The following is a 25060-nucleotide window of genomic DNA, read 5'->3' as shown; positions in this document are numbered from 1 at the left end:
TCACGCTAGCGCCGCCGCTGCTACGCAAACGGGGAGCCGTGTGGCGAAAATGGGGCGCCGCGTGGCGAGAGTGGGGTACCGTGGGGTGAAAACAGGGTGGTGCTAGCGAATGTCACACGGGCACAAACACTGCCCTGTTTGCGTCGCGCACGCTTAAGGCCCCGTTTGCGTGTGCGTGCACATGCAGACGCGTAAAATGCTTCTCCCTCCGGTCCGCCCACCGAGAAAGGTTGGAGACCCCCCGTTCTAGAGTCTCCACATCTGTTTGGAAGAAAGCAGCGTTCCCCGTACGGTGTTCTACCTAAGGACATCTGCCTGGTGGAACACCAGCCAGGAGAAGCCGGCTCTAGCGTACAGGATACCACAGCCACTATTACTATGGCGTATGCCAGCTGGACTTTGACCAAGAATTAAACAAGTCATTGCTGACCTCAAATTGAGATAAGGTGGGATAAGGTGAGAAGGTGAGATAAGATAAGAGGAGAGAAGATATGGTAAGTCAAGGCAAAGCAAGGCAAGATAAGAGTTTGCTTCTCAACGTTTCCGGCTAGACTAGAATAGATAGCAAGATAGCAAGTAACACTCTCTACATGGGGCTGCCCTTGAAGACCACCAGGAGGCTTCAGCTGGTGCAGAATGCGGCCATGCGGCTAGTGATGGGAGCACCCCGATACTCCCATATTACACCCCTCCTGCGTGAGCTGCATTGGTTGCCGGTTGTCCTCCGGGTGAGATTTAAGGTGCTGGTACTTACCTTTAAAGCCCTACATGGCCTAGGCACGGGATATTTGCAGGACCGTCTGCTGCCAGGAACGACCTCCCATCGCCCAGTACGCTCACAGAGAGGGTCTCCTCAGGGTACCGTCAGCTAGACAGTGTCGGCTGGTGACCCCCAGGGGAAGAGCCTTCTCTGTGGGAGCGCCAGCCCTGTGGAACCAGCTCCCCCGAGAACTTCGGATGGCCCCAGATCTCCGGTCCTTTCGTTGCGACCTAAAGACATATCTTTTCCAACTGGCCGACCTGGACTGAGGATGGGGGGGGGGGTTTAATATTGTTTTAATTTTATTGGTTTTAGTAATTAATTATGGGGCTTTGTAATTTAATTCTTTTTTAATATTTCTATTGCTGTTTTTTATTATAGCTGTTTTATTGTTGTGAGCCGCCCTGAGTCCTTCGGGAGATAGGGCAGCATATAAGTCCCATAAATAAATAAATAAATAAATAAATAAATAAATAAATAAATAAATAAATAAATAAATAAATAAATAAATAAATAAATAAATAAATAAATAATAAAGATGTTCTAGACCAGGGGTAGGCAACCTTGGCTCTTTTATGACTGGTGGACTTCAATTCCCAGAATTCCTGAGCCAGCCTGGCTCAGTTTGGAAACCTCTCCCTTTCCCCTCAGCATGGCTGACTCAGGAATTCTGGGAGTTGAAGTCCACCAGTCATAAAGCGGCCTAAGGCATAGGCCAGGGGTAGGCAACCTTGGCTCTTTTATAACTGGTGGACTTCAACTCCCAGAATTCCTGAGCCAGACAGGACTCAGCTTGGAAACCTCTCCCTTTCCCCTCAGCATGGCTGGCTCAAGAATTCTGGGAGTTGAAGTCCACCAGTCATAAAGCGGCCTAAGGCCTAGGCCAGGGGTAGGCAACCTTGGCTCTTTTGTGACTGGTGGACTTCAACTCCCAGAATTCCTGAGCCAGCCTGGCTCAGTTTGGAAACCTCTCCCTTTCCCCTCAGCATGGCTGGCTGAGGAATTCTGGGAGTTGAAGTCCTCGCGTCATCAAGAGAGCCAAGGTGGCCCACCCCTGGCCTAGACTCTGATCAGTTGGAAGCAGCAGGTCAGCTGTTCAAAGAGAGCTCCTGTTTTCTCACGTTAATGACACAACGTTCTTCCTGGCAACGAGGGCTGAAGGACACGATAACCTGCGCAGGTACTCCTCGATTTAACGGCCACAATTCAGCTCAAAATTCCCACTGCCGAGCGAGGGGGTAGTTAACTGGGTTATGCCCCATTTTACGGCCTTTCGTCCACGGTTGTTAAGCAAGAGGTAGTTAACTGAGTTATGCCCCATTTTACGACCTTTCGTCCGCGGTTGTTAAGCAAATCACGAGAGTTGTTAAGTCAATCACATGGTCGTTAAGTAACTCTGGCTCTCTCCCACCCCGCCAACTGACTGCGTTTGTCAGAAACCCCCTAGGAAGGTCGCAAATGACAATCCCAAGACCCTGGGACACTGGAAAGGTTGTAAAAACATGCTGGCTGCAAGAGAACAAGCCAGCTCAGAGAGCACCAAGGACCCCACAGTCCTCCTCCTTCCCCCCCCCTTTGCAAAACCCACTCTGTTCTAGCACTGAAGATGTTATCTAGCTGGGTAGTGAAATGTCTGCAAGGAAAGTACCAAGCTCAGAGAGCACCAAGGACCCCACAGTCCTCCTCCTCCTCCCGTTTGCAAAACCCACTCCATTCTAGCACCGTAGAGGTTATCTAGTTCAGAGGTCCCCAACCAGTGGGCCGTGGCTCACTACTGGGCTGTGGCCATGTGAAGGGATGGCCCCCACACTCACACTAACGCTGCCCCGAGCTTCCCGCTGGGGTTAGCGCCGCCCCGCCTCCAAGCGTCCCACCAGCTAGTGTAGAGCATCCCGCCAGCATTAGCGCCGCCCCGCCTCCAAGCGTCCCACCGGCGCTAGCGACGCCGCACGTTAGCGCTGCCCCGCCTCCGAGCGTCCCACCGGCGCTAGCGCTGCCCTGAGCGTCCCGCCGGCGCTAGTGCCGCCCCATTTGCAGCACTCGTGCCCGCGCAAGCCCCATTTGCGTGTGCGCATGCGCTGGTGCACGGCCATTTGCGTGTGCGCATACGCCCATTTGTGCGCGCGTGCACAGGGCTCATTTTTGGACGCACACGTGCGCGGCCTCTTTGCACACGCAGACGTAGCGGTGCCTGCCTCCCTTTCCGGGCCGCCAAATCAAAAAGGTTGGAGATCTCTGATCTTCTCGGGTCATGAAATGTCTGCAAAGAAATTACCAAGCTCAGAGAACACCAAGGAGCCCCCAGTCTTCCTCCTCCTCCTCCCCCCACTTTGCAGAACCCACTCTGTTCTAGCACTGATGAGGTTACCTAGCTGGGTCATGAAATGTCCGCAAGGAAACCATCCAGCTCAGGGAGCACCAACCCTCTTCAGTTCAACCCCGAGCTACAAATATTCTTTTCTATTACGTGCCTAGAACGTTGGGGGCAAAGAAACAGAAGTAAACCTGCTCGAATCCCTTTGACCCTACTAGCAACCAAAAGCTTTTGATTTATTTAAAATTCCTTCGGCTTAAGGTGAGCTGTACCCCAGGCACTCCTGCCCGGGTGGCTTATTTCATTTTCAAGGCTTGGCGAGGTCTCCCACGGGTTGCTATTTCGAGCTTTGAGCAACGTTAGAAAATTGCTCAGATTGGCTCAAATCGCCACTCTGCTTGGGCCGGACCTGTGGAGGTCACTGATGGGGCCTCCTGTACTTTGATCTGGGATTCAAGGGTTTCTCAACCTTGGAAAGTCACCCAGTTGGCTTTCGCGCCTAAGGAAGGACTAGAATTCACAGTCTCCTAGTCACTGGCCTAAAGTCACCCAGTTGGCTTTCGTGCCCGAGGAAGGACTAGAATTCACGGTCTCCTAGTGACTAAAGTCACACAGTTGACTTTCATGCCCGAGGAAAGACTAGAATTCACGGTCTCCTAGTGACTAAACTAAAGTCACCCAGTTGGATTTTGTGCCTGAGGAAGGACTAGAATTCACGGTCTCCTAGTGACTGGCCTAAAGTCACCCAGTTGGCTTTCATGCCCGAGGAAGGACTATAATTCATGGTCTCCTAGCGACTGGCCTAAAGTCACCCAGTTGGCTTTCATGCCCGAGGAAGGACTAGAATTCACGGTCTCCTAGTGACTGGCCTAAAGTCACCCAGTTGGCTTTCATACCTGAGGAAGGACTAGAATTCACGTTCTCCTAGTGACTGGCCTAAAGTCACCCAGTTGGCTTTCGTGCCCGAGGAAGGACTAGAATTCACGGTCTCCTAGTGACTAAAGTCACACAGTTGACTTTCATGCCCGAGGAAAGACTAGAATTCATGGTCTCCTAGCGACTGGCCTAAAGTCACCCAGTTGGCTTTCATGCCCGAGGAAGGACTAGAATTCACGGTCTCCTAGTGACTGGCCTAAAGTCACCCAGTTGGCTTTCATACCTGAGGAAGGACTAGAATTCACGTTCTCCTAGTGACTGGCCTAAAGTCACCCAGTTGGCTTTCATGCCTGAGGGAGGACTAGAATTCATGGTCTCCTAGTGACTGGCCTAAAGTCACAGTTGGCTTTCATGCCCAAGGAAGGACTAGAATTCACGGTCTCCTAGTGACTGGCCTAAAGTCACCCAGTTGGCTTTCATGCCCGAGAAAGGACTAGAATTCACCATCTCCTAGTGACTGGGCTAAAGTCACCCAGTTGGCTTTTGTGCCCGAGAAAGGACTAGAATTCACCATCTCCTAGTGACTGGGCTAAAGTCACCCAGTTGGCTTTTGTGCCTAAGGAAGGACTAGAATTCACCATCTCCTGGTTTCTAGACCAGCACTTTAACCACTAGACTAAATTGGCTCTGCTGCTTAAACCGAGCAGGCACAAATGCAATCATGCTGTCATCCAGCAGAACCCTTTTGAAAAGATCAAAAAGAGGTTGGGGGAAAAAAAAACCTTGTAGCCTGATCTGCTTTAAAAAACAACAACAACCAATCATGTTATCTAAAACACACCTCTGCTCTTAAAATTCATACCCGGAACATTTTTCCTTTGACAAATTAGTTTCTGAAATTTCAGTTGCTTAGGACAGGGCTTTTCAACCTTTTCACCCACTGTACCACTTTTGGCAACATCTGAGTACCACCAGTCGCCTAGCAAGGGGTCAAAAACTTGATCACCCCCCCAAAAAGGAAAAAAGTGATGAAGTACAGGTAGTCCTCGACTTACAACAGTTCGCTTAGTGACTGTTCAAAATTACAATGGCACTGAAAAAAGTGCCCCCCAAGCCACAGCCAAGCAAGACACCTGCCTGCCCGCCCGGCGGCGCTCTTCCTCCTGTCCGAGGTGTTCATTGTTGTGAGCATTTCTGTTGAGGATTGGCAGCGGGCGTGTGTGTGTGGGGGGGTGTTTGGTTTTTATCCCCCCCCAACATCTGCTGGGTGGTTGCAGCAGGTTTTGGTCACTTCACATGACCCTGGGCCACTGTGACCGTCATAAATATGAATCAGTTGCCAAGCATCTGAATGTAAATCACAAGACCCTGGAGATGCTTCAACATTCCAGCTGATCGGCGCTTCTTCTGGGTTCAGCAGAGGTGCCAGGATCAGCGCCGAGCTCCAGCTGGATCCTGGCGCTGATCCTGGTGCTTCCGCTGAGCCCTGACAGCCCTGCAGCTCCAGCCGTCTCTCGCTCAGGCTTGGGCGGTGCTGCCACCGGTTCAGCTCATCCCCCTCGCCCGCTACCACTTTTCTAAGATGGTCGCGTACCACCTGCCAGCTGCCAAGGTACCACAGGTGGTACCCGTACCACTGGTTGAAAAGCCCTGGACTAAGGAAGTACACCGAGAATTTAGTGTTAAGCAATCACCGTAGACAATCACTGTAAAAAAACAAAGGCTAGATTTCTTCCCTTATATCCCTCTCTCAGGTGGACAGGTGCCCCTTGTACCAAAAGTATCTCAGATAAAACTGCGTTCAGTTTATCATAGAGATCTTTGCGCAGCCATGCTGGTTTCTTCTTGCATTTCTTGTTTTTCTTTTCCAGTGGCATTGTGTTGGACTGGGCTTTTATGATCATATCTTTATAGCTTCCCACACTTCTTGAGTTGTTGTACTTCTGGTACACTGGATTCAAATTCCTGATTCAACTCTGCTCAAAGGCACAAAAGACCCTGCCCCACCCCTCCATCTACTGTATACACCGATATCTCTGTTTCCACCGGATCGATAGCCCGAGCTAGACCTGAATCATCGGTCTAAATATACCTGGCCTTGACCAAGCCACACCTTTGCAATCTTGTTCTCTGAGCGTAAAAAAAGGAAAAAATAGGAACAAAGAACCGCTTAATCCTGGTGGGAAGGAACTAGATAAAAGCTGCAAAGCCAGCATTTTAGGACTTTGTACAGGGCTGCAGTTTCGCAGGAGGAGAACTCTTGAAACGTTCCGCACTCAGAAACTTCCCCGTGCGGATTTAAAGGTTGAACAAAAGGAGAATGGTTGCCAAAATCGATGGGAGCAAGCGGAGATGACTGAATCGATTTGATTAAAGAGGGGGAGAAAAAAAACACACAACAACCCACAATGACTTTTGTTTCTGCTTGGAAACCGCTTCTGGACTTTGTGCTCGAGGTGGGGAAGGGTTAAAAAAAAAAAAAAAAAAAAAGGGAAACGTTGATTTGGGGCTTTAGCGATCAGATAGGTTGGCTGTTAATAGAAATGGCGAGTTTACCCTATTATGTAAAAAGGAAAAAGGTTAGCTCCGATGCTATTACAGGTCGTCCTCAACTTACAACGGTTCTTTAGTGACCGTTGGAAGTTGCAACGGCCCTGGGGGGGGAAATGATGTAAGACCGTTTTTCGCGCCTACGACCGTCACGATGTTCCCCCCCCATGGTCACGTGATCGAAATTCAGACGCTAGGCAACTGGCTCACATTGATGACGGTTTGCAGCGTCCCCCCACAGGTCACGTGATCCCTTTTTGGGACCTTCTGACAAGCGAAATCAAATGGGGGAAGCCAGATCCACTTAACCATCGGGTTAGTAATTTAGCAACTGCAATTTGTTCACTTAAGAACTGTGGCATGGAAACTCATAAAATGGTGGGGAGGGAGGGAAAGCTTCACTTAGCCACATAAATTTTGAGCTCCGTTGTGGTCGTAAGTCGAGGACCATCTGTATCTTATTCTACTGGGTCAAAAGGAGTCCGAAGTCAGTGCCTTTTTTTTCCTTTTTCCCCCTTACGCTTTTCCCTTCCCTTCCCCCTCGTTTAACTACCGTTTCCTTTGTGTGTGTGTTTTATATTGTAAATCAATTTTAAAAAAAAACACTTCGAAATAAAGGTTGAATCCCGGCAAGGGGGAATTCAAATTCGTTTGGGAGCACGGGACGTTTCGCGGCTCATCCGAGCAACTTCATTTAGTCGCAGCAAGTCAGTAGGAACATAACCGAGTTGTAATGGTGGAACATACCGATTCTTATCGCACGAGCCTCAGGGCTTTCCTTCCTAACCTAAAATGCGTTGCATTATGTCAAGTGAAAAGTCTCAGTCCTCCCGGCACAGATATATTGAAGGTTGAATCGTGGCGACTGGACAAATTTTTGTGAACTTGAGATGTTTCACAGCTGGCTCACTATGGCGGATGAAGCTGCTTGGATGAGCGGCGAAAAGTCTCCAGCTCGCAAAAATAATAATAATAATAATAATAATAATAATAATAATAATAATAATAGCCATCGAAACTGCACGATTATGGATGAAACGCGTAACCGTGATACCCATTGTCATCGGGGCACTGGGAACGATGTCCAAAAACTTTGCAAAATACCTCAAGAAATTGCAGCTTCCTGCAATAACTCCAGCAAAGCTACAAAAAACTGCGCTACTCGGAACGTCTTCCATTTTAAGGAGATACCTGGTTGATACCTAGGAGGCTGGCAGCAGCCCGTGTCAACCTTTAGTGCCAGTCAATTTGAGTGTTCAGTTGACTGAGTTTCATGTTTTATGAATAAAAGTTTTATATGATAATAATAATAATTTGGAAGGGACCTTGGAGGTCATCTAGTCCAACCCCCTGCTCAGGCAGGAAACCCTATACCATTTCAGACAAATGGCTGTCCAGTCTCTTCTTGAAAACTTCCAGTGTTGGAGCATTCACAGCTTCTGGAGGCAGGTTGTTCCACTGGTTAATTGTTCTAACTGTCAGTAAGTTTCTCCTTAGTTCCAGGTTGCTTCTCTCCTTGATCCGTTTCCATCCGTTGCTTCTTGTCCTGCCTTCAGGTGCTTTGGAGAAGAGCTTGACTCCCTCTTCTTTGGGGCAGCCCCTGAGATACTGGAAGACTGCTATCATGTCACCCTTAGTCCTTCTCTTCATTAAACTAGACATACCCAATTCCAGCAACTGTTCCTTGTATGTTTTAGCCTCCAGGCCCCTGATCCTTTTCGTTGCTCTTCTCTGCACTTTTTCTAGAGTCTCAACATCTTTTTTACATTGCGGTGACCAAAACTGGATGCCGTATTCCAAGTGTGGCCTTACCAAGGCCTTGTAAAGCAGTATTAACACTTCACCTGATCTTGATTCTATCCCTCTCTTAATGCAGCCTAGCATTGTCCAGTTGGTCCAGTTGCCAGGATTCAACCTTCAGACACCTTGGTCAGGATGAGTGAAAGTCTTCATCTCTAGCGTGGGGGGAGCCTGCAGCTAAAATACTCAGAAACACAACACAGGCATCACCCACAGACGCACAAAAAAAATCCCCCACCCCACAATTATACTTACAGTGCCGGGCCTGGTGAAGTCGATGCTATGCGCAACGCTTTGCTTCATCTGATTGCTAAACAGACGCATGCAGACGCTCTGCAGATCTTCCGGGGTGATCTGTGAAGTAAGCAACAAACCCCCAATCAGGAAAGTTAGAGCTTGTTTCCCTTTAAAAACAACAACAACAACTGGAAGGATAAACCGGTTTCGAGGGGCCGAGAAGACCAACTCCCCAACGGTTTTCACCGATGGGGGGGAAAACAGCAAAACTGGAACTGCTTCAAGTCCCACCAGCCAAAGTGCTTTGAAATCCAGGCAGTCCTCGACTTACAACCGTTTCATTTAGCGACCGTTCCAGGTTACGACGGCACTGAAAAACGTGACTTATGACCGTTTTTCACACTTCAACCGTTGCAGCCTCCCCAAAATCGGGACACTTGGCTCCTCCTTTGCGAACTTCTGACCAGCAAAGTCAACGGGGAAGCCAAATTTTACGCCCTTGGAACTGAGATTTTGCCCCATTTTACGACCTTGCTTCCCACGGTCCTTAAGTGAATCACTGCAGTTGTTAAGTTAGTAAGCCGGCTGTGAAGCGAATCTGGGTTCTCACCCCCCATTGACTTTACTTGTCCGAAGGTCGCAAAAGGGGACCAGGTGACACTGTGACCGTCGTAACTCTGAGTCAGTTGCCAAGCACTTGAATTTTGATCAGGTGACCGTGGGCACGCTGCAACGGTCGTTAAGTGTGAAAAACAGTCTTTAACAAACTTTTATCACTTTGAACGATCCCTAAACACATAGATCCCTCAACACAAGTTGAGGACCACCTGTAGAAGTTTCCCCCTCCCATTTTATTAATGGTAATTATAATTGTTTTGTTAGGAGGCTATTGTCTTCTTCACTGGTTGGGACTCTTTATTCCGATACGCTGATTTTTTTTATTATTATTATTAAGTTGCATTCTTCGTTAGCAGCTGTGTCACAATTTCCTTTCATGAGTGTTGTGAGAAAGAACAAGTGGGGAATGTTCTTTTACAAAGCCGTAGTAAGGCCACACCTGGAATGCCGCATCCCGTTTTGTTCACCACATTACAAAAAGGGGGTTGAGACTTTGGGGGAAAAAGGCAGAGAACTAAGAGGATTAAGGGCCCGGAGACAAAAAAAACATATATGAAGAACGGTTGCAGGACTTGGGTTTGGCTACTCTAGAGAAAAGAAGGATTAAGGGGGACAGGGTAGCAGTCTTGCAATATTTAAGGGGCTGCCCCAAAAAAGAGGGGGTGGTGGTCAACTTGTTTTCCCAAGCACCAGAAGGCCAAAGAAGAAACGACGGATGGAAACTCATCAAGGAGAGAAGCAACCTGGAGCTAAGGAGAAACTTCCTGGCAGTGAGAACAATCAGCCAGTGGAACTCCTCGCCTACAGAAGCGGTGGATGCTCCAACAGTGGAAGTTTTTAAGGAAGAGACTGGACAGTCGCTTCTCCAAAATGTTTGAGGAGAGGGTTGGACTATAAGACCTCCAAGGTCCCTTCCAGCTTTATTCTGATTGAGCTAAGGAAGATCAAACTTTTTGTTGTTGTTGTTGGGGTGTGTGTGTTTCTTTCCTGCTTTTAGGATTCTATCAAAACAGCGAAATCCAGCACCATAAAATGCAGTTTGACGCCATCACATTCGATTTTCAAACCGCTCTGAATTCGGTTAGGGTCACGCTGATGCTCAACTCAACAGTGACACCGTCTGGCGGGATCTGGGAGTAATAACTAAAATAGTTCATTCCCCTCCAAATACATATACATATACATATATATATACACATATATACATACATACATACATATACATACATACATACATACATACATACACACACACACACACACACACACACACACACACACACATACATATATATATATATATATATATATATATATATACATATACATATACATATACACACATATATATACCGTATACACACACACACACACACACACACACACACACACACACACACACATGTATGAATCAGAGGCTTTTATATATTTATTTATTTATTTATTTATTTTATTACATTTATATACCGCCCTTTCCCTGAGGACTCAGGGCGGTTATATAAAGGAGATCTCCAGATTTTCAGGTTGATAAACAAGGAAGATGGGAGCAGAAGGCCACAGGGACTAGCGTTTTGGTTACACCGACGTATTTGTTTTTATTTTTATCAAGATTTAACTTACTGACAGTTAGAACAATTAACCAGTGGAACAACCTGCCTCCAGAAGCTGTGAATGCTCCAACACTGGAAGTTTTCAAGAAGAGACTGGACAGCCCTTTGTCTGAAATGGTGTAGGGCAGACATGTCAAACACAAGGCCCGGGGGCCGGATCCGGCCCGCAAAGTGGTTTCATGTGGCCCGCGAAGCCATCCTGGAAACAGTAATGGCCCCCACTGCCTTGGCCCTGGCCCAGAGACCCTCCTCCTACCAGAGACCCTCAGATCTGTCCCACTCCTGCCCAGGCACCCATAGGCACCCTTGAGGCGAACGATGTAGAGCTGGCCATGCCTACCCAGTAGGCCAAGCCCACCCAGGCCACACCCACCCGGCCCCCTGAGGGCAACCGCAATGCTGATGCGGCCCTCAATGAAATTGAGTTTGACACCCCTGGTGTAGGGTTTCCTGCCTGAGCAGGGGGTTGGATTAGATGACCTCCAAGGTCCCTTCCAACTCTTCTATTATTATTATTATTATTATTATTATTATTATTATTATTATTATTATTATTATTATTAATCTCACATTCAGCCAGATGTTCAGACTGCATTTGCCATTTTTGTCTACCTATCGAGTCCTTACCAAGGACCTGGGATAGGCAGATGTGGATGTTGGACGGTATTACAGATCTCGTCGAAGAGAGATTACAGTTCCTAGTAAGGCTGCCTTTTGCAATTGACTAATGGCGAATTTGTCAATGCCAATGATGGTGTTCAACTGGTGCTCCAGTTGTTTTGGGATTGCACCCAAGGCACCTCTTACTACTGGTACCACCCTTGCTTGCCTTCATCACAGTCTTTCTATTTCTATTTGTAGGTCTTTATTATTATTATAGAACTTTTATTCATAAAACATGAAACTCAGTCAACTGAGCACTCAAATTGACTGGCACTAAAGGTTGACACGGGTTGCTGCCAGCATCCTAGGTATCAACGAGGTATCTCCTTAAGATGTATGATGCTCCGAGTAGCGCAGTTTTTTGTAGCTTTGCTGGAGTTATTGCAGGAAGCTGCAATTTCTTGATGTGTTTTGCAAAGTTGTTGGACATAGTTCTCAGCGCCCCGATGACAATGGGTGTCACTGTTACGCGTTTCATCCATAATCGCGCAGTTTTGATGGCCAGGTCACGGTATTTTGTAATTTTTTCCGGTTCTTTTTCTTCGACTCTGGCATCTCCTGGTACAGCGATATCAATCAGCTGTATGCTTCGGTTCTCTGTGACTGTGATATCTGGCGTGTTGTGTTCCAAATGGCGATCTGTCTGTATTCGGAAGTCCCACAAGATCTTCACCCTCTCATTCTCGACAACCTTTTCCACCCTATGTTCCCACGACTTTTCGGACACAGGCAAGTCGTATTTGTTACACAATGTCCAGTGGATTAGTTTAGCAACTCGGTCGTGTCTAGCTTTGTAATCCGTTTGCGCGATTTTGCTGCACTCACATATTAAATGTGAAACAGTTTCAACTTTGTTGTTGCAAAGTCGGCAATTTGGATTGTCAGTAGATTTTTGTATCTTCGCTTTCATGGCATTAGTTTGTAGTGCTTGTTCTTGAGCAGCCAGTATTAAGCCTTCCGTTTCTTTGTTGATGGTTCCCATCTTAAGCCATGCCCATGTCAAGTTGTTGTCACATTTTCCTTCAATGTTTTTCAAATGCTGTCCATGCAAAGCTTTGGTTTTCCATCTACTTAATCTGTCATCCAGCCATTTTTCCTTATAGTCTGCCTTTGTTTCTGTTATTTTGATACTGCTCTCTGTTTTCACAGCCTGCAGCAATTTTTCTGTACTTTGATTCACATAGTCATTCAAACTTCGTTTTTCTTCTTCTACAGTTTGGTGGGTTTGCAGTAGCCCTATTACTATTATTATTATTATTATTATTATTATTATTACTATTATTATTATTATTATTATTATTATTATTATTATTATTATTATTATTATTATTATTATTATTATTATTATATGCTACCCCATCTCGCTATCAAGCAACTCTGGGCAGCTTGTGACATCAGAAATACAGGTAGTCCTCAACTTATGACCACCCTTGAGCCCCAAATTTATGTTGCTAAGTGAGACATTTCTTCAGTGAGTTCTGCCCCGTTTTACGACCTTTCTCACCACCGCTGTTAAGTGAATCACTCCATTTGTTAAGTTAGGGGCACGGTTGTTAAGTGGCTTCCCTATGGATTTTGTCAGAAGGTCGCAAAAGGGGATCACGTGACACCCCCCCCAGAGCCCTGAAACCGTCATAAATATGAACCAGTGGCCAAGCATCTGAATTTTTCATCACCTGAACCATGGGGATGGCGCAACCGTCGTTAAGTGTGAAAAAGGGTCACGAGTCGCTTTTTTCAGTGATGTTGTGACTTTGAACAGTCACTGAATGAATGGATTCCCTGTAGCAGCCTAAAGGGGGGAGGCTTTTCAACCAGTGGTACGGGTACCGCCTGTGGTACATTGGCACCTGGCAAGTGGTACGCGACCATCCTAGAAAAGTGGTAGCGGGGGAAGGGAACAAGCTGAACCGGTGGCAGCACCGCACAAGCCTGAGCGAGAGACGGCTGGAGCTGCAGGGCTGTCGGGGCTCAGCGGAAGATGAGGGGTCTTAACTGCCCATATTCCTCTTGAAAAATAGGGGCGGGGTCTTGATTGCCTGTGTGACCTGTGCAAAAATAGGAGTGGGTCTCTTGACTACCCATGTGACCTCTTTAAAAATAGGGGTTGGGGGTCTTGACTGCCCATATGACCTGTGCAGAAAATAGGGGTTGGGGTCTTGACTGCCCATGTGAATTCTTTAAAAATAGGGGTGGGGGTCTTGACTGCCCATATCACCTATGCAAAAAATAGAGGTAGGGGCCTTGTCTGCCCATGTGACCGGTGCGAAAAATAGGGGTGGGGGTCTTGACTGCCCATATGACCTGTGCAAAAAATAGGGGTCGGGGTCTTGACTGCCCATGTGACCTCTTTAAAAATAGGGGTGGGGGTCTTGTCTGCCCATGTGACCTCTTTAAAAATAGGGGTGGGGGTCCTGACTGCCCATATCACCTATGCAAAAAATAGGAGTGGGGGCCTTGTCTGCCCATGTGACCGGTGTGAAAAATTGGGGTGGGGGTCGACTGCCCATGTGACCTGTGCAAAAAATAGGACTGGGGTCTTGACTGCCCATGTGACCTCTTTAAAAATAGGGGTTGGGGGGACTTGACTGCCCATGTGACCTGTGCAAAAAAAAGCGGTGGCGTCTTGACCACCCAGTCACAGCCGCCCTCTTGACCTTTTTGACCCCTACAGCCCCCAGACCCTGATGCCAGCTCCAGGCCTGTGCTTACCATCTTGCCATTCACAGTAGCCTCCAGCGAGTCAACCAGCTCAGCCGTGACACCAATGAGGTTGTGATAATCGGCCTGGATTTTGTTGAACCGCTTGAGGTAAGTCATGGTTTTCCGTTCGGACTCCACCAGCTGTTGGTGAAGCTGCTGCAGCGTTTCTGCAAAGGATCGGGACGAAGGGAGGGGGGGAAAAAGACCCGTTGTAGCGATGTAGTAAGAATGGGGGCTGCCTAAGACTTCCCAGTTTGTTCCAAAAACTCTTGTTTTGTTCTCTTTTTTTTTTCTCTCCATGTTAAGTGAGATCAGGGGTCTTCAGACTTGGCAACTGTAAGACTTGTTGACTTCAACTGCCAGAATCAGGCCCGTTGCATTACTGACCCGTTTTACGGCCATCGTGACATAATTGTGAGTGGTTCGGCTTCATTAGAGTTGTAAGTCGAGGACTAGGTAAATACTGTACCTTCTGGAGAGCTACTACCCAGAGCTGAAAAATCCCAATTCCTTCATCTACATATTTACCTTGGCTGCATTGCGTGTTTTCTTTCTGAGTCGCATGAGGATGAGGGCTAAGGAAAATGGGCTTTTGTTGAGCATCCTATCCTTGTTTGTTGAGCATCATATCCCTGTCAGCATCCTATCCTTGTTTGTTGAGCATATCCCTATCAGCATCCTATCCTAGTTTGTTGAGCATATCCCTGTCAGCATCCTATCCTTGTTTGTTGAGCATATCCCTATCAGCATCCTATCCTAGTTTGTTGAGCATATCCCTATCAGCATCCTATCCTAGTTTGTTAAGCATATCCCTATCAGCATCCTATCCCTGTTTGTTGAGCATATCCCTATCAGCATCCTATCCTAGTTTGTTGAGCATCATATCCCTATCAGCTTCCTATCCTAGTTTGTTGAGCATATCCCTATCAGCTTCCTATCCCAGTTTGTTGAGCATCCTATCCCTATCAGCGTCCTATCCCTGTTTGTTTAGCAGGGATGGGCAACTGTGGCCCCTTTCCAACCTGTGTACTTCAACTCCCAGAATTCCCATCCGGCTCAGGAATTCTGGGAGTTGAAGTCCGCAGGTCGGAAAAGGGCCATACTTGGCTACTTTTCTTGAGGAGACCTTGCTAAATCTCAGCCTCTTCGTTGCGACAGCACTTTTAACCGGCGACACCCCCACCCACCCCTATGAAGAGAAACCAAGAACAACCGGGAGCTTTAGGGGGGGGGCAAAAAAAAAATAAAAATAAAGAGGAAGCTTAGGAAATCTCTCATGAAATCCCACCAAGCAGTGATCAGAATCCGAGGTTCAAGGCTGGCTTGGCCATTAAAATGCTCGATTCTGTACCGAGAGAATCTGCTCTATAAACCATCACATCAGCGGGCAACAAATATTTCCAAGGATTCTGCATGCTTTTTTTTTTTTTGAGGAATGAAGGATGGAAAAGGAAGAGGCTGGTGGAATTCAATCCAGGCAGTTCAAGGTGTTCACGAGGGGAGAACTACATATTATTTATTTAGTTTATTTAATTTATACCCCGCTGTTTCGTAAATAATTCAAGGTGGTAAACATACTCAAGACTGCTTCCTTCTCCTATTTTCCCAATAACAAGGACCCTGTGAGGTGAGTAGAGCTGACAGAGAGATTGAATCAAAATCATCCAGACAGTTTTTGTGCCTAAGGCAAGACTAGAACTCCTGGTGACTGGCCCAAAGTCACCTAGCCAGCTTTCATGTCTAAGGCAGGACTAGAACTCACCGTCTTCTGATGATTGGCCCGAACTCATAAGACAGGACTAGAACTCACTGTCTCCTGGTGTTTGGCCCAAAGTCACCTAACCAGCTTTTGTGTCTAAGGCAAGACTGGCCCAAAAGTCGCCCAGTCAGCTTTCTTGCCTAAGGCGGGACTAGAACTCACCGTCTCCTGGTGATTGGCCAGAACTCACCCAGCCAGCTTTCTTGCTTTAGACAGGACTAGAACTCACCGTCTCCTGGTGATTGGCCCAAAGTCACCTAGCCAGCTTTCGTGTCTAAGGCAGGACTAGAACTCACCGTCTTCTGATGATTGGCCCGAACTCACCCAGTCAACTTTCTCGCCTAAGACAGGACTAGAACTCACCGTCTCCTGGTGATTGGCCCAAAGTCATCTAGCCAGGTTTCGTGTCTAAGGTGGGACTAGAACTCACTGTCTCCTGCTTTCCAGCCTGTTGACTTAACCGCCAGACCAAACTGACTTATCATGAACTATTCTACTTCTGTGTTGCAGTGTTGCAAAGCCCAGCAATTACCTCTCCACGCTTGCTGTGGAAAAGCTAAGCAAGATTTATAGCAGAGAGATTGAGGAGGAACGAACTCAACCATGCCTTTACTCAGCAGTTTTCTACTGAAACCTCAACCCTGTGAGATTCACCCCACCATCAAGTCCAAATAAGAAATCTACATTTATGATAGAAAACAATGACACTTTGGGGGATAAAGACCTAGCATTGATGATGCTACCTAGTTGGGTCATGAAACGTTTGCAAGAAAACTGCCAAGCTCACAGAGCACCAAGGACCCCACAGTCCTCCTCCACCTCCTCCTCATCTTCCTCCCTTCTAGCACTGATGATGTTACCTAGTTGGGTCATGAAACGTCTGCAAGAAAACCGCCAAGCTCAGAGAGAAGCAAGGACCCCGCAGTCCTCCTCCCCCTCCTCCTCCTTTTAACAAACCTCACTCCCTTCTAACATGGATGTTTCCTAGTTGGATAATAATAATAATGGAAGGTCGTTAAGAAAATCAAGCTGAGAGCAATAAAGCCCCCACATTCCTCCTCCTCCTCTTCCTCGTCTCCACAAACCCCCCCCCTCTTCTAGCACTGATGAGGTTCCCTAGTTGGGCCATGAAACGTCTGTAGCAAAAGCCCCAGGCTCTGAGCTACTAATATTCTCTTCTTATCAGATAAAGATTTGTACTTTGCTAGGAAAGGAATGGGTTGAATCAGCAAATGGGGAAAAAGTATCTTTTCCCCAGTGCAGCTTCTTACAAACTCTTCTTTCTTCAATCTTTGGATTAAGGATCAGTACAATATGTCTTACAAGACAGAACATCAAGCACTCTCTGGAATCACCACCTAGTAAGCAACCTCACTCAAAACTCAAATCCTTTGGCCACCTAATGAGAAGGAAGGACTCACTGGAGAAGAGCCTCATGCTGGGAAAAATGGAGGGCAAGAGAAGAAGGGGACGACGGAGAAGGAGGTGGCTGGATGGAGTCACTGAAGCAGGAGGCGTGAGCCTAGATGGACTCCAGAAGATGGTAGAGGACAGGAAGGCCTGGAGGAACATTGTCCATAGGGTCGCGATGGGTTGGACACGACTTCGCAACTAACAACAACAACAAGCAACCTTCAAGGTATAATTCTTACGTCAATTAGCCAGTTGATCAAAAAGCAGCAATTAAACGAAGAACAGCTGTGGGACTTGGGTTTGGCTAGCTAGTCTAAAAAAAAGAAGAAATAGGGATGACATAATAGCAGGATTCCAGTATTTGAGGGGCTGCCACAAAGAAGAGGTGGGTCAAACTATTCTCCAAAGCACCAGAGGGCAGGACAAGAAACAACGGAAGGAAACTGACCAAAGAGAGAAGTAACCTGGAATTAAGGAGAAACTTCCTGACAGTGAGGACAATTAACCAGTGGAACAGCTTGCTACCAGAAATCGTGGGCGCTCCATCACTGGAGGTTTTTAAGAAGAGACTGGACAGTCACTTGTCTGAGATGGTGTAGGTTCTCCTGCTTGAACAGGGGGCTGGACTAGAAGACCTCCAAGGTCCCTTTCAGCTCTATTACATTTCTATTTCTATTTCTAATCTATTCCATTCCATTCCATTCTTAAAAAAGGGATCTGAACGAACCAATTTAATTGCTACATTTTTATCAACCAGCTAAATTGCCTATGTGCGCTGCTTCTAATACCAGACGTAACAACGCCGGCAGAGGCTGCTAAAGGCTCGCATGATTCTCAGCCTGAGAAAAATGTTTTCTCCAGTTTTATATCGTAGGATACATATCCCAGTTGTCTACAGCGTAATTCCCCACTGAATTTGCAGTCTGAAAAAGAGTTCCCTTCCAGTCGGCACAACTGCATTCTCTTAAGACGTCGTGTAAAGGATACATATAAGGTCAGAAGCCTCGGGCTGTCACTGGCCTTCAGCGTGGCAGACAGAAATTCTTCCAGCCTCGTTTTTAGATCAGAGTCCCAAGAATCCTGAAAAAAAACAAAACACACCCACCGATGAGAAGATGAGAACCGTTGGTTTTGCCACTTCTGCAAACTCACCAAAACTCTGTGAAAGGAACGGCGGGGTTTAGAGATCAAATTTAGGATCATTTCGTAAGACACTGGAAGCTGTTGGTGCCGTTTCGGCGAGTTTTAATACCATAACAGACTGTTAACTGAGGGCTAGGAAAGATGTTGGGAGAACACGTAGATTTTAAACCTGAACTTTTCTTGCTAGGTATAATGCCAGAAAAGACTAACAAACGAAAGCTTAATATTTGATTTCGCACGTCACAACAGCGGCAAGAATTATATTCGCGCGATACTGGAAAAATGAAGGAACACCATCAGATGAAGAAATAATTTTTTTAAAAAAAATACTAGAATGCGCAGAGATGGACAGACTGACTATGAGACTGAAAGAAAAAGAAGAAACGGAATAATACCAAACCTGGGACTTATTTTATCGATGGCTAGAGGAAAGAATAAAAGGATTAGGAACTAAATATGTACTAGAGAATGTAAACTCAGAGAGCACGTTGGTTGAAAAATTATTTCTGAATGCATGGGGGAAAAAATCAGTAAAAACTTTTACAAAAAAAAATAACAGTGGGCTTTGCAGATTAGCTCATTTTAGCGCATTTATTTGAAAGGGTTTTTTTCTTCTTTAACAATCAACAGACGTTGGGGCGGCCCGAATGACCGATATTAGCTTTCTATGTCTGAGACCTCTCTTAAGTAACTGTGATGTAAAATAGGTAATATTCCAAAGATCCTGTAGTCTTGGCCCAAGTGAGAAATTGGTTCAAGGAGTTTCGCCCCATTTTACGAAGAAGAAGAAGAAGAAGAAGAAGAAGAAGAAGAAGAAGAAGAAGAAGAAGAAGAAGAAGAAGAAGAAGAAGAAGAAGAAGAAGAAGAAGAAGAAGAAGAAGAAGAAGAAGAAGAAGAAGAAGAAAGTTGGAAGGGACCTTGGAGGTCATCTAGTCCACCTCCCTGCTCAGGCAGAAAACCCTATACCATTTCAGGCAAATGGCTGTCCAGTCTCTTCTTAAAAACTTCCGGTGTTGGCGCATTCACCGCTTCTGGAGGCAAGGAGTTCCACTGGTTAATTGTTCTCAATGTCAGGAAATTCCTTCTTAGTTCCAGGTTGCTTCTCTCCTTGACTAGTTTCCATCCGTTGCTTCTTGTCCTGTTTTCAGGCACTTTGGAGAATAGCTTGACTCCCTCTTCTTTGGGGCAGCCCCTTAGATATTGGAACACTGCTATCATGTCACCCCTCACCCTTCTCTTGGTTAAACTACACATACCCAATTCCAGCAACCGTTCCCTATATGTTTTAGCCTCCAGCCCCCTAATCATCTTGGTTGCTCTTCTCTGTACTCTTTCTAGAGTCTCGACATCTTTTTTACATCGTGGTGACCAAAACTGGATGCAGGATTCCAGGTGTGGCCTTACCAAAGTATTGTAAAGTGGTATTAATGCTTCAAGTGATCTTGATTCTATCCCTCTGTTAATGCAGCCTTAGCACTGGGTTGGCTTTTTTAGCAGCTGCAGCACACGGCTGGCTCATATTGAAGTGATTGTCTACTAGGACTCCGAGACCCCTCTCACAGTTACTACTATTGAGCAAGGTACCACCTATACCATACCTGTGCATTTGGTTTTTCCTGCCTAAATGTAGAACTTTACTTTTTTCACCATTGAATTTCATTTTCTTAGATAGTGCCCAGTGTTAGAGTCTGTCCAGATCCTCCTGTATCTTAAGCCTATCTTCTGGAGTATTGGCTATTCCTGCCAGCTTGGTGTCGTCTGCAAATTTGATGAGTTCCCATCTATCCCCTCATCCAAATAGTTGATGAAGATGTTGAAGAGCACAGGGCCCAGAACAGAGCCCTGGGGCACCCCACTACACACCTCCTTCCATGTAGATGCGGTTCCATTGAGGACCACACGCTGAGTACGGCCTGTCAGCCAGCTATGAATTCATCTGGTGGGGATGCTATCTAACCCATATTTTTCTATCTTTTCTATGCAATTGTCATAAATTAAAACAATTCACCAGTAGAACAACAACCTGCCTCCAGAAGCGGTGAATACTCCAACACTGGAAGTTTTTAAGAAGAGACTGGACAGCCATTTGCCTGAAATGGTATAAGGTTTCCTGCCTGAGCAGTGGGTTGGACTAGATAACCTCCAAGGTCCCTTCCAACTACTACTACTACTACTACTTATTATTATTATTATTATTATTATTATTATTATTATTATTATTATTTATTATTATTATTATTATTACATCTTATTACATTCTTTGACCAAGTGACAAAACTAGTGAACCAGATATAATTTACTTGGGCTGTCTCACCACCTTTTTTGTTGAGTGGATCACTGCAGTTCTTAAATTAGTCACACGGTCGTTAAGCAGACCTGGCTTTCCATCACAGTCTTTGCTTGTCAGAAGGTTGCAAAAGGGGTGTGTGTGTGTCATGTGACCCCGGGACGCTGCGACTGTCATTAAATACGAGTCAGCTGCCAAGACTCTGAATGCGGATGACGGGGAGGCTGCGACGGTCCTAAGTGTGAAAAACGACCCTAAGTCACTGTTTTTCAGCACTGTTGTAACTCTGAACGGTCACTACCGCTTATCTAGTAAAGTGTAGACGAGAAGGCTCGTAATTATTTGTAGACCCAATTGTAGAAGAGGGGGCAATCTACTGGATTTATCTGAGATCTATTTTCCAACATTCAATCAGGGCGGGTGACGCACGTTAAAATGTTTAATGTTGATTCTGGGTACGTTGTGCACGCTTCTTTATTGTTTCATATTCCCCCCCTCCCTTTTTTTGGTGTGCCTGTAATTTTTACTTTCCTTTCTTATTGCCTTTGTGGTTGTTTATTTTACAGTAGTAGCCCAAATTGTGGAAACCTTTTGGGAAAAGTGTACAGTAGAAATGCCACCTTTGGTTAAGTTTCCACCCATTTTCCTTCTTCTAATTTCTTTATAACTGCAGCCTTGTTCACTTAATAATACTATTTTACGTGGCTTTCTGGGCGAGCGGTCCACTCTTTGCGCCATTCCTTTAATTTTATTACGTTTTACAAGCTCGCTAGGTGAAAGAACACACACACACAAAAACCCCAACCGACTTGATAAGCGATCGCGTAACACAGACAAAAGTCCTCCGGGCGGCTTCAATACACGACATCAATAACCGGATCCTACCGTGATCTGATTGGCTCGTGGCCACAAGATGACACCCGATTGGCTCCCTAAACACTCGTGCTCATTGGCTACAATCGGATGAAGGGAAGCTACCCGATGCAACTGAACAAACTTTGTTGCATTACATTCTTGATTATATTGTCTTTCCATTGATATATAATTTTATGGTACTGCTCCCAAAAACAAAAATGGTGTTATTAGCCATCAAACCTCAAAAATACTTTTTTTGTGGAAACCCCAAAAGGTTTCCACAATTTTGGCCACTCCTGTAGATGTAGTACAGGTAATTCTCGACTTGCAACAATCCGCTTAGTGGCCGTTCGAAGTTACAACAGCCCTGGGAAAAAAGGGAGTGATGACTATTTCTCACACTGATGCCCGTTTCAGATTCCCGCGGTCACGTGATTTACATTTAGATGCTTGACAACTGACTCACATTTACGACGGTCGCAGCGTCCCGGGCTCAGGTGATCGCCTTTTGCCACCTTCTGAGAAGCAAACATCAATGGGGGAAAAAGCCAGATTCCCTTAACGACCGGGTGACTTATTTAACAATGGCAACAATTCGTTTAACCAATGGGCGGGCAAGGAGAGTCATAAAATGGGGCCCAACTCGCTTGACAAATTTCTCACGTAGCCGCGCAAGTTTTGGGCTCCAGTGTGGTTGTAAGTTGAGGACTACCTGTGTCTTCCATCTTTGAAATAAATTGTTCACGCACACAAACCCCCACCCCCAGAACACGTAGACTTCGTTTCTACAATCGATTGCCGCACAGCTTCGCTTCTTCACAAGCCCACAAAACAGGTCAACAACGTGTCCCTAGAAGAACGCGGACAGGACCTCAAAGCGGATGGACGATCTTCCAGGGGCCCAAATCACCCACAAAAATCAAGGGAAGATGATGGCATAGATAGACAAATATAATAATAAATAATCATAATAATAAAGTTGGAAGGGATCTTGGAGGTCATCTAGTCCAACGCCCTGCTTAGGCAGAAAACCCTATACCATTTCGGACAAATGGATGTCCAGTCTCTCCTTTAACACCTCCGGTGTTGGAGCATTCACAGCTTCTGGAGGCAGGTAGTTACACTGGTTAATTGTTCTCACTGTCAGGAAGTTTCTCCTCAGTTCTAGGTTGCTTCTCTCTTTGGTTAGTTTCCATCTGTTGCTTCTTGTCCTGCCTTCAGGCACTTTGGAGAATAGCTTGACTCCCTCTTCTTTGGGGCAGCCCCTGAGATATTGGAACACTGCTATCATGTCACCCCCCTAGTCCTTCTCGTCATTAAACGAGACATACCCAACTCCAGCAACCGTTCCTTATATGTCTTAGCTTCCAGTCCCCTATAAAAAGGATAGTAGCCAAAGACAATGAAACGAAGATCCAAGGGGGATGTTTCGTCACAGTTTACGTAGAGCTGCTTTTGAAACGGATTCAGACACTTCAGCAATTCTAGAATACCCTCTTTTTTATTAGTTTTTTTAAAAAATCCAGCCATTATTAGCTTATAAGCGAGTGGCCTAGGAGCCTAGTGGTGAAGACGCTGGCCTCACCCTTCGGAGCGGCAGATGTTTCTCTCCTACGAGAAAATATCTGCTGCGAACTCTGCATGGGTGTCAGGAAGGGCACCCGGCCAGCAAAGTGCTCACTTCCATCCGATCGTCCCGACTCTACCTCGAATTAAGGGATTACAGCGTCGTAAAAGGGTGGGTTTTTTTAAAAAAAATAGCTTATAAGTAACTCAAAGTGGCAAACGTTACATAATGTTCCTTCTCCTCTTTTCCCACAACTATCCTGTGAGGTAGATTGGGCTCAGAGAGAGGGGTTGGCCCTAAGTCACCCAGCTGACTTTAGTGCTTAAAGCAAGACTAGAACTCCCAGTCTCCTGGTGATTGGTCTAAATTCATCCAGCCGGCTTTCATACCTAAGGCGGGACTAGAACTCACCATCGCCTGATGATTGGCCCAAAGTCACCCAGCCACTTTCATGCCTAAAGCGGGACTAGAACTCAGCGTCTCCTGGTTTCTAGGCCATCTCCTTAACCACTATCAAACTGTGAGTTCCCTCTGACTCTGAGTTCCCAACCTTGCTTAGGCTAAGCCAGGGGTAGGCAAGCTTGGCTCTTTTAGGACTGGTGGACTTCAACTCCCAGAGTTCCTGAGCCAGCCACGCTGAGGGGAAAGGGAGAGGTTTCCAAGCTGAGCCATGCTGGCTGAGGAATTCTGGGAGTTGAAGTCCACCAGTCATAAAAGAGCCAAGGTTGCCTACCCCTGGGGCTAAGCATTATGCTGCACCCATCCGTCTTGACCAAGAAGGAATGCAGCCGCTCTTCCTGATCCAATCGCGGACGTACCTGGAAAAGTTCTTTGAAGGACGGGTGGATCATCGGGTTGGGAACAAAAGGCAGGGCGTAGAAAGGTAGGAATTCGGTTGTCTGGCTCAGAGCTGCCCCTTTGGTCTCCAGGTAGGTTTTAAAACACGCTATCCTCTCATCCAAAGCTGCTTTGTCCTGAGGAAAGAAAGAAACGTGGATCGGCATCAGGGCTTGTGCAGAAGGGCGGATGCCCAAGAGCGGAAGCGCTCCACTTGGGACCACGATTGACACTGAACATTTCTGTGGCCAAGCACGGCAATCCTCGGCCAGCTTTGCCCCGTTTTACAACCTTTCTCGGCCCACCTAAGCAATTCCCGGCAGTGGTTGAGCGAATCACGCGGTCCTTAAGTGAATCCGTTGAGTCTGAGCCTGGGACGTTGCAACTGGCGCAAATGCAGGCCAAGCGTTCCGAATTCTGATCACGCAACCGGGGGAAATGCGGCAAGGGTCGTACGCGGGAAAACGGTCGTTAAGTCCCCCCCTTTTTTTTAGCGCCGCTGTAACTTTGAAGAGTCGCTAATTGAATGGCCGTAAGGCGAGGACTACCTGTGTAGTGAATTATTGTAGCCTCACAGGCTACATTTACTGCCGGAGTCCTGCAAGGAATCACTCTTTAAACTCAACCTCTGATATCCACCCTCCATTTCTCTCGAAAAACGCTCTGGGAAGCAACGCCAGGGGCCAAAATTGGAATCCCAAGTTATTTCAAAAACATATTTTTAAGCCATGACAGCGCTGGCCCACGATCCAAGAAGGAAGGGTGATGGCTTGGCCACAAATGACCAACTTCCTTGCTGAAATCTTATCTTGGCTACCCAGTAGCCACAGAAATGCCCAGGGCCAGGGATCAAAGCTCGGAAAACCCAGGAGTGCTATGAACCGGGTTTAATTTACGCTTAGGATTTATACTACTGTGTTTCCCCCAAAATAAGCCCTAGCCTGATTTTTCTGGATGCTCGTAAGATAAGCCCCACCCCAAAAATAAGCCCCAGTTTAATCGTCAGCCAGACAGACACATTTAATACTGTATTTCCTTGAAAATAAAACCTAATCGGAAAATAAGTTC

General features: G+C 46.4%; 1 protein-coding gene across 1 annotated transcript in view; it reads right to left on the bottom strand.

Annotated features, from left to right (window-relative positions):
- Window positions 1–25060, bottom strand: part of ARMC9 (armadillo repeat containing 9) — a 134563-nt gene that overhangs the window by 81638 nt on the left and 27865 nt on the right. The window contains 5 exon segments of the mRNA XM_083364078.1: window positions 8539–8654; window positions 14141–14298; window positions 14660–14684; window positions 18291–18383; window positions 23974–24129. Coding sequence (XP_083220204.1) covers window positions 8539–8654; window positions 14141–14298; window positions 14660–14684; window positions 18291–18383; window positions 23974–24129 — 548 coding nt within the window.

The sequence above is a fragment of the Vipera ursinii genome (genome assembly GCF_947247035.1).
Source record: "Vipera ursinii genome assembly, chromosome: 5".
Lineage (NCBI taxonomy): Eukaryota > Metazoa > Chordata > Lepidosauria > Squamata > Viperidae > Vipera > Vipera ursinii.
The sequence above is the reverse complement of the archived record's forward strand: the minus strand, read 5'-3'. Positions and strand labels throughout refer to the sequence as shown.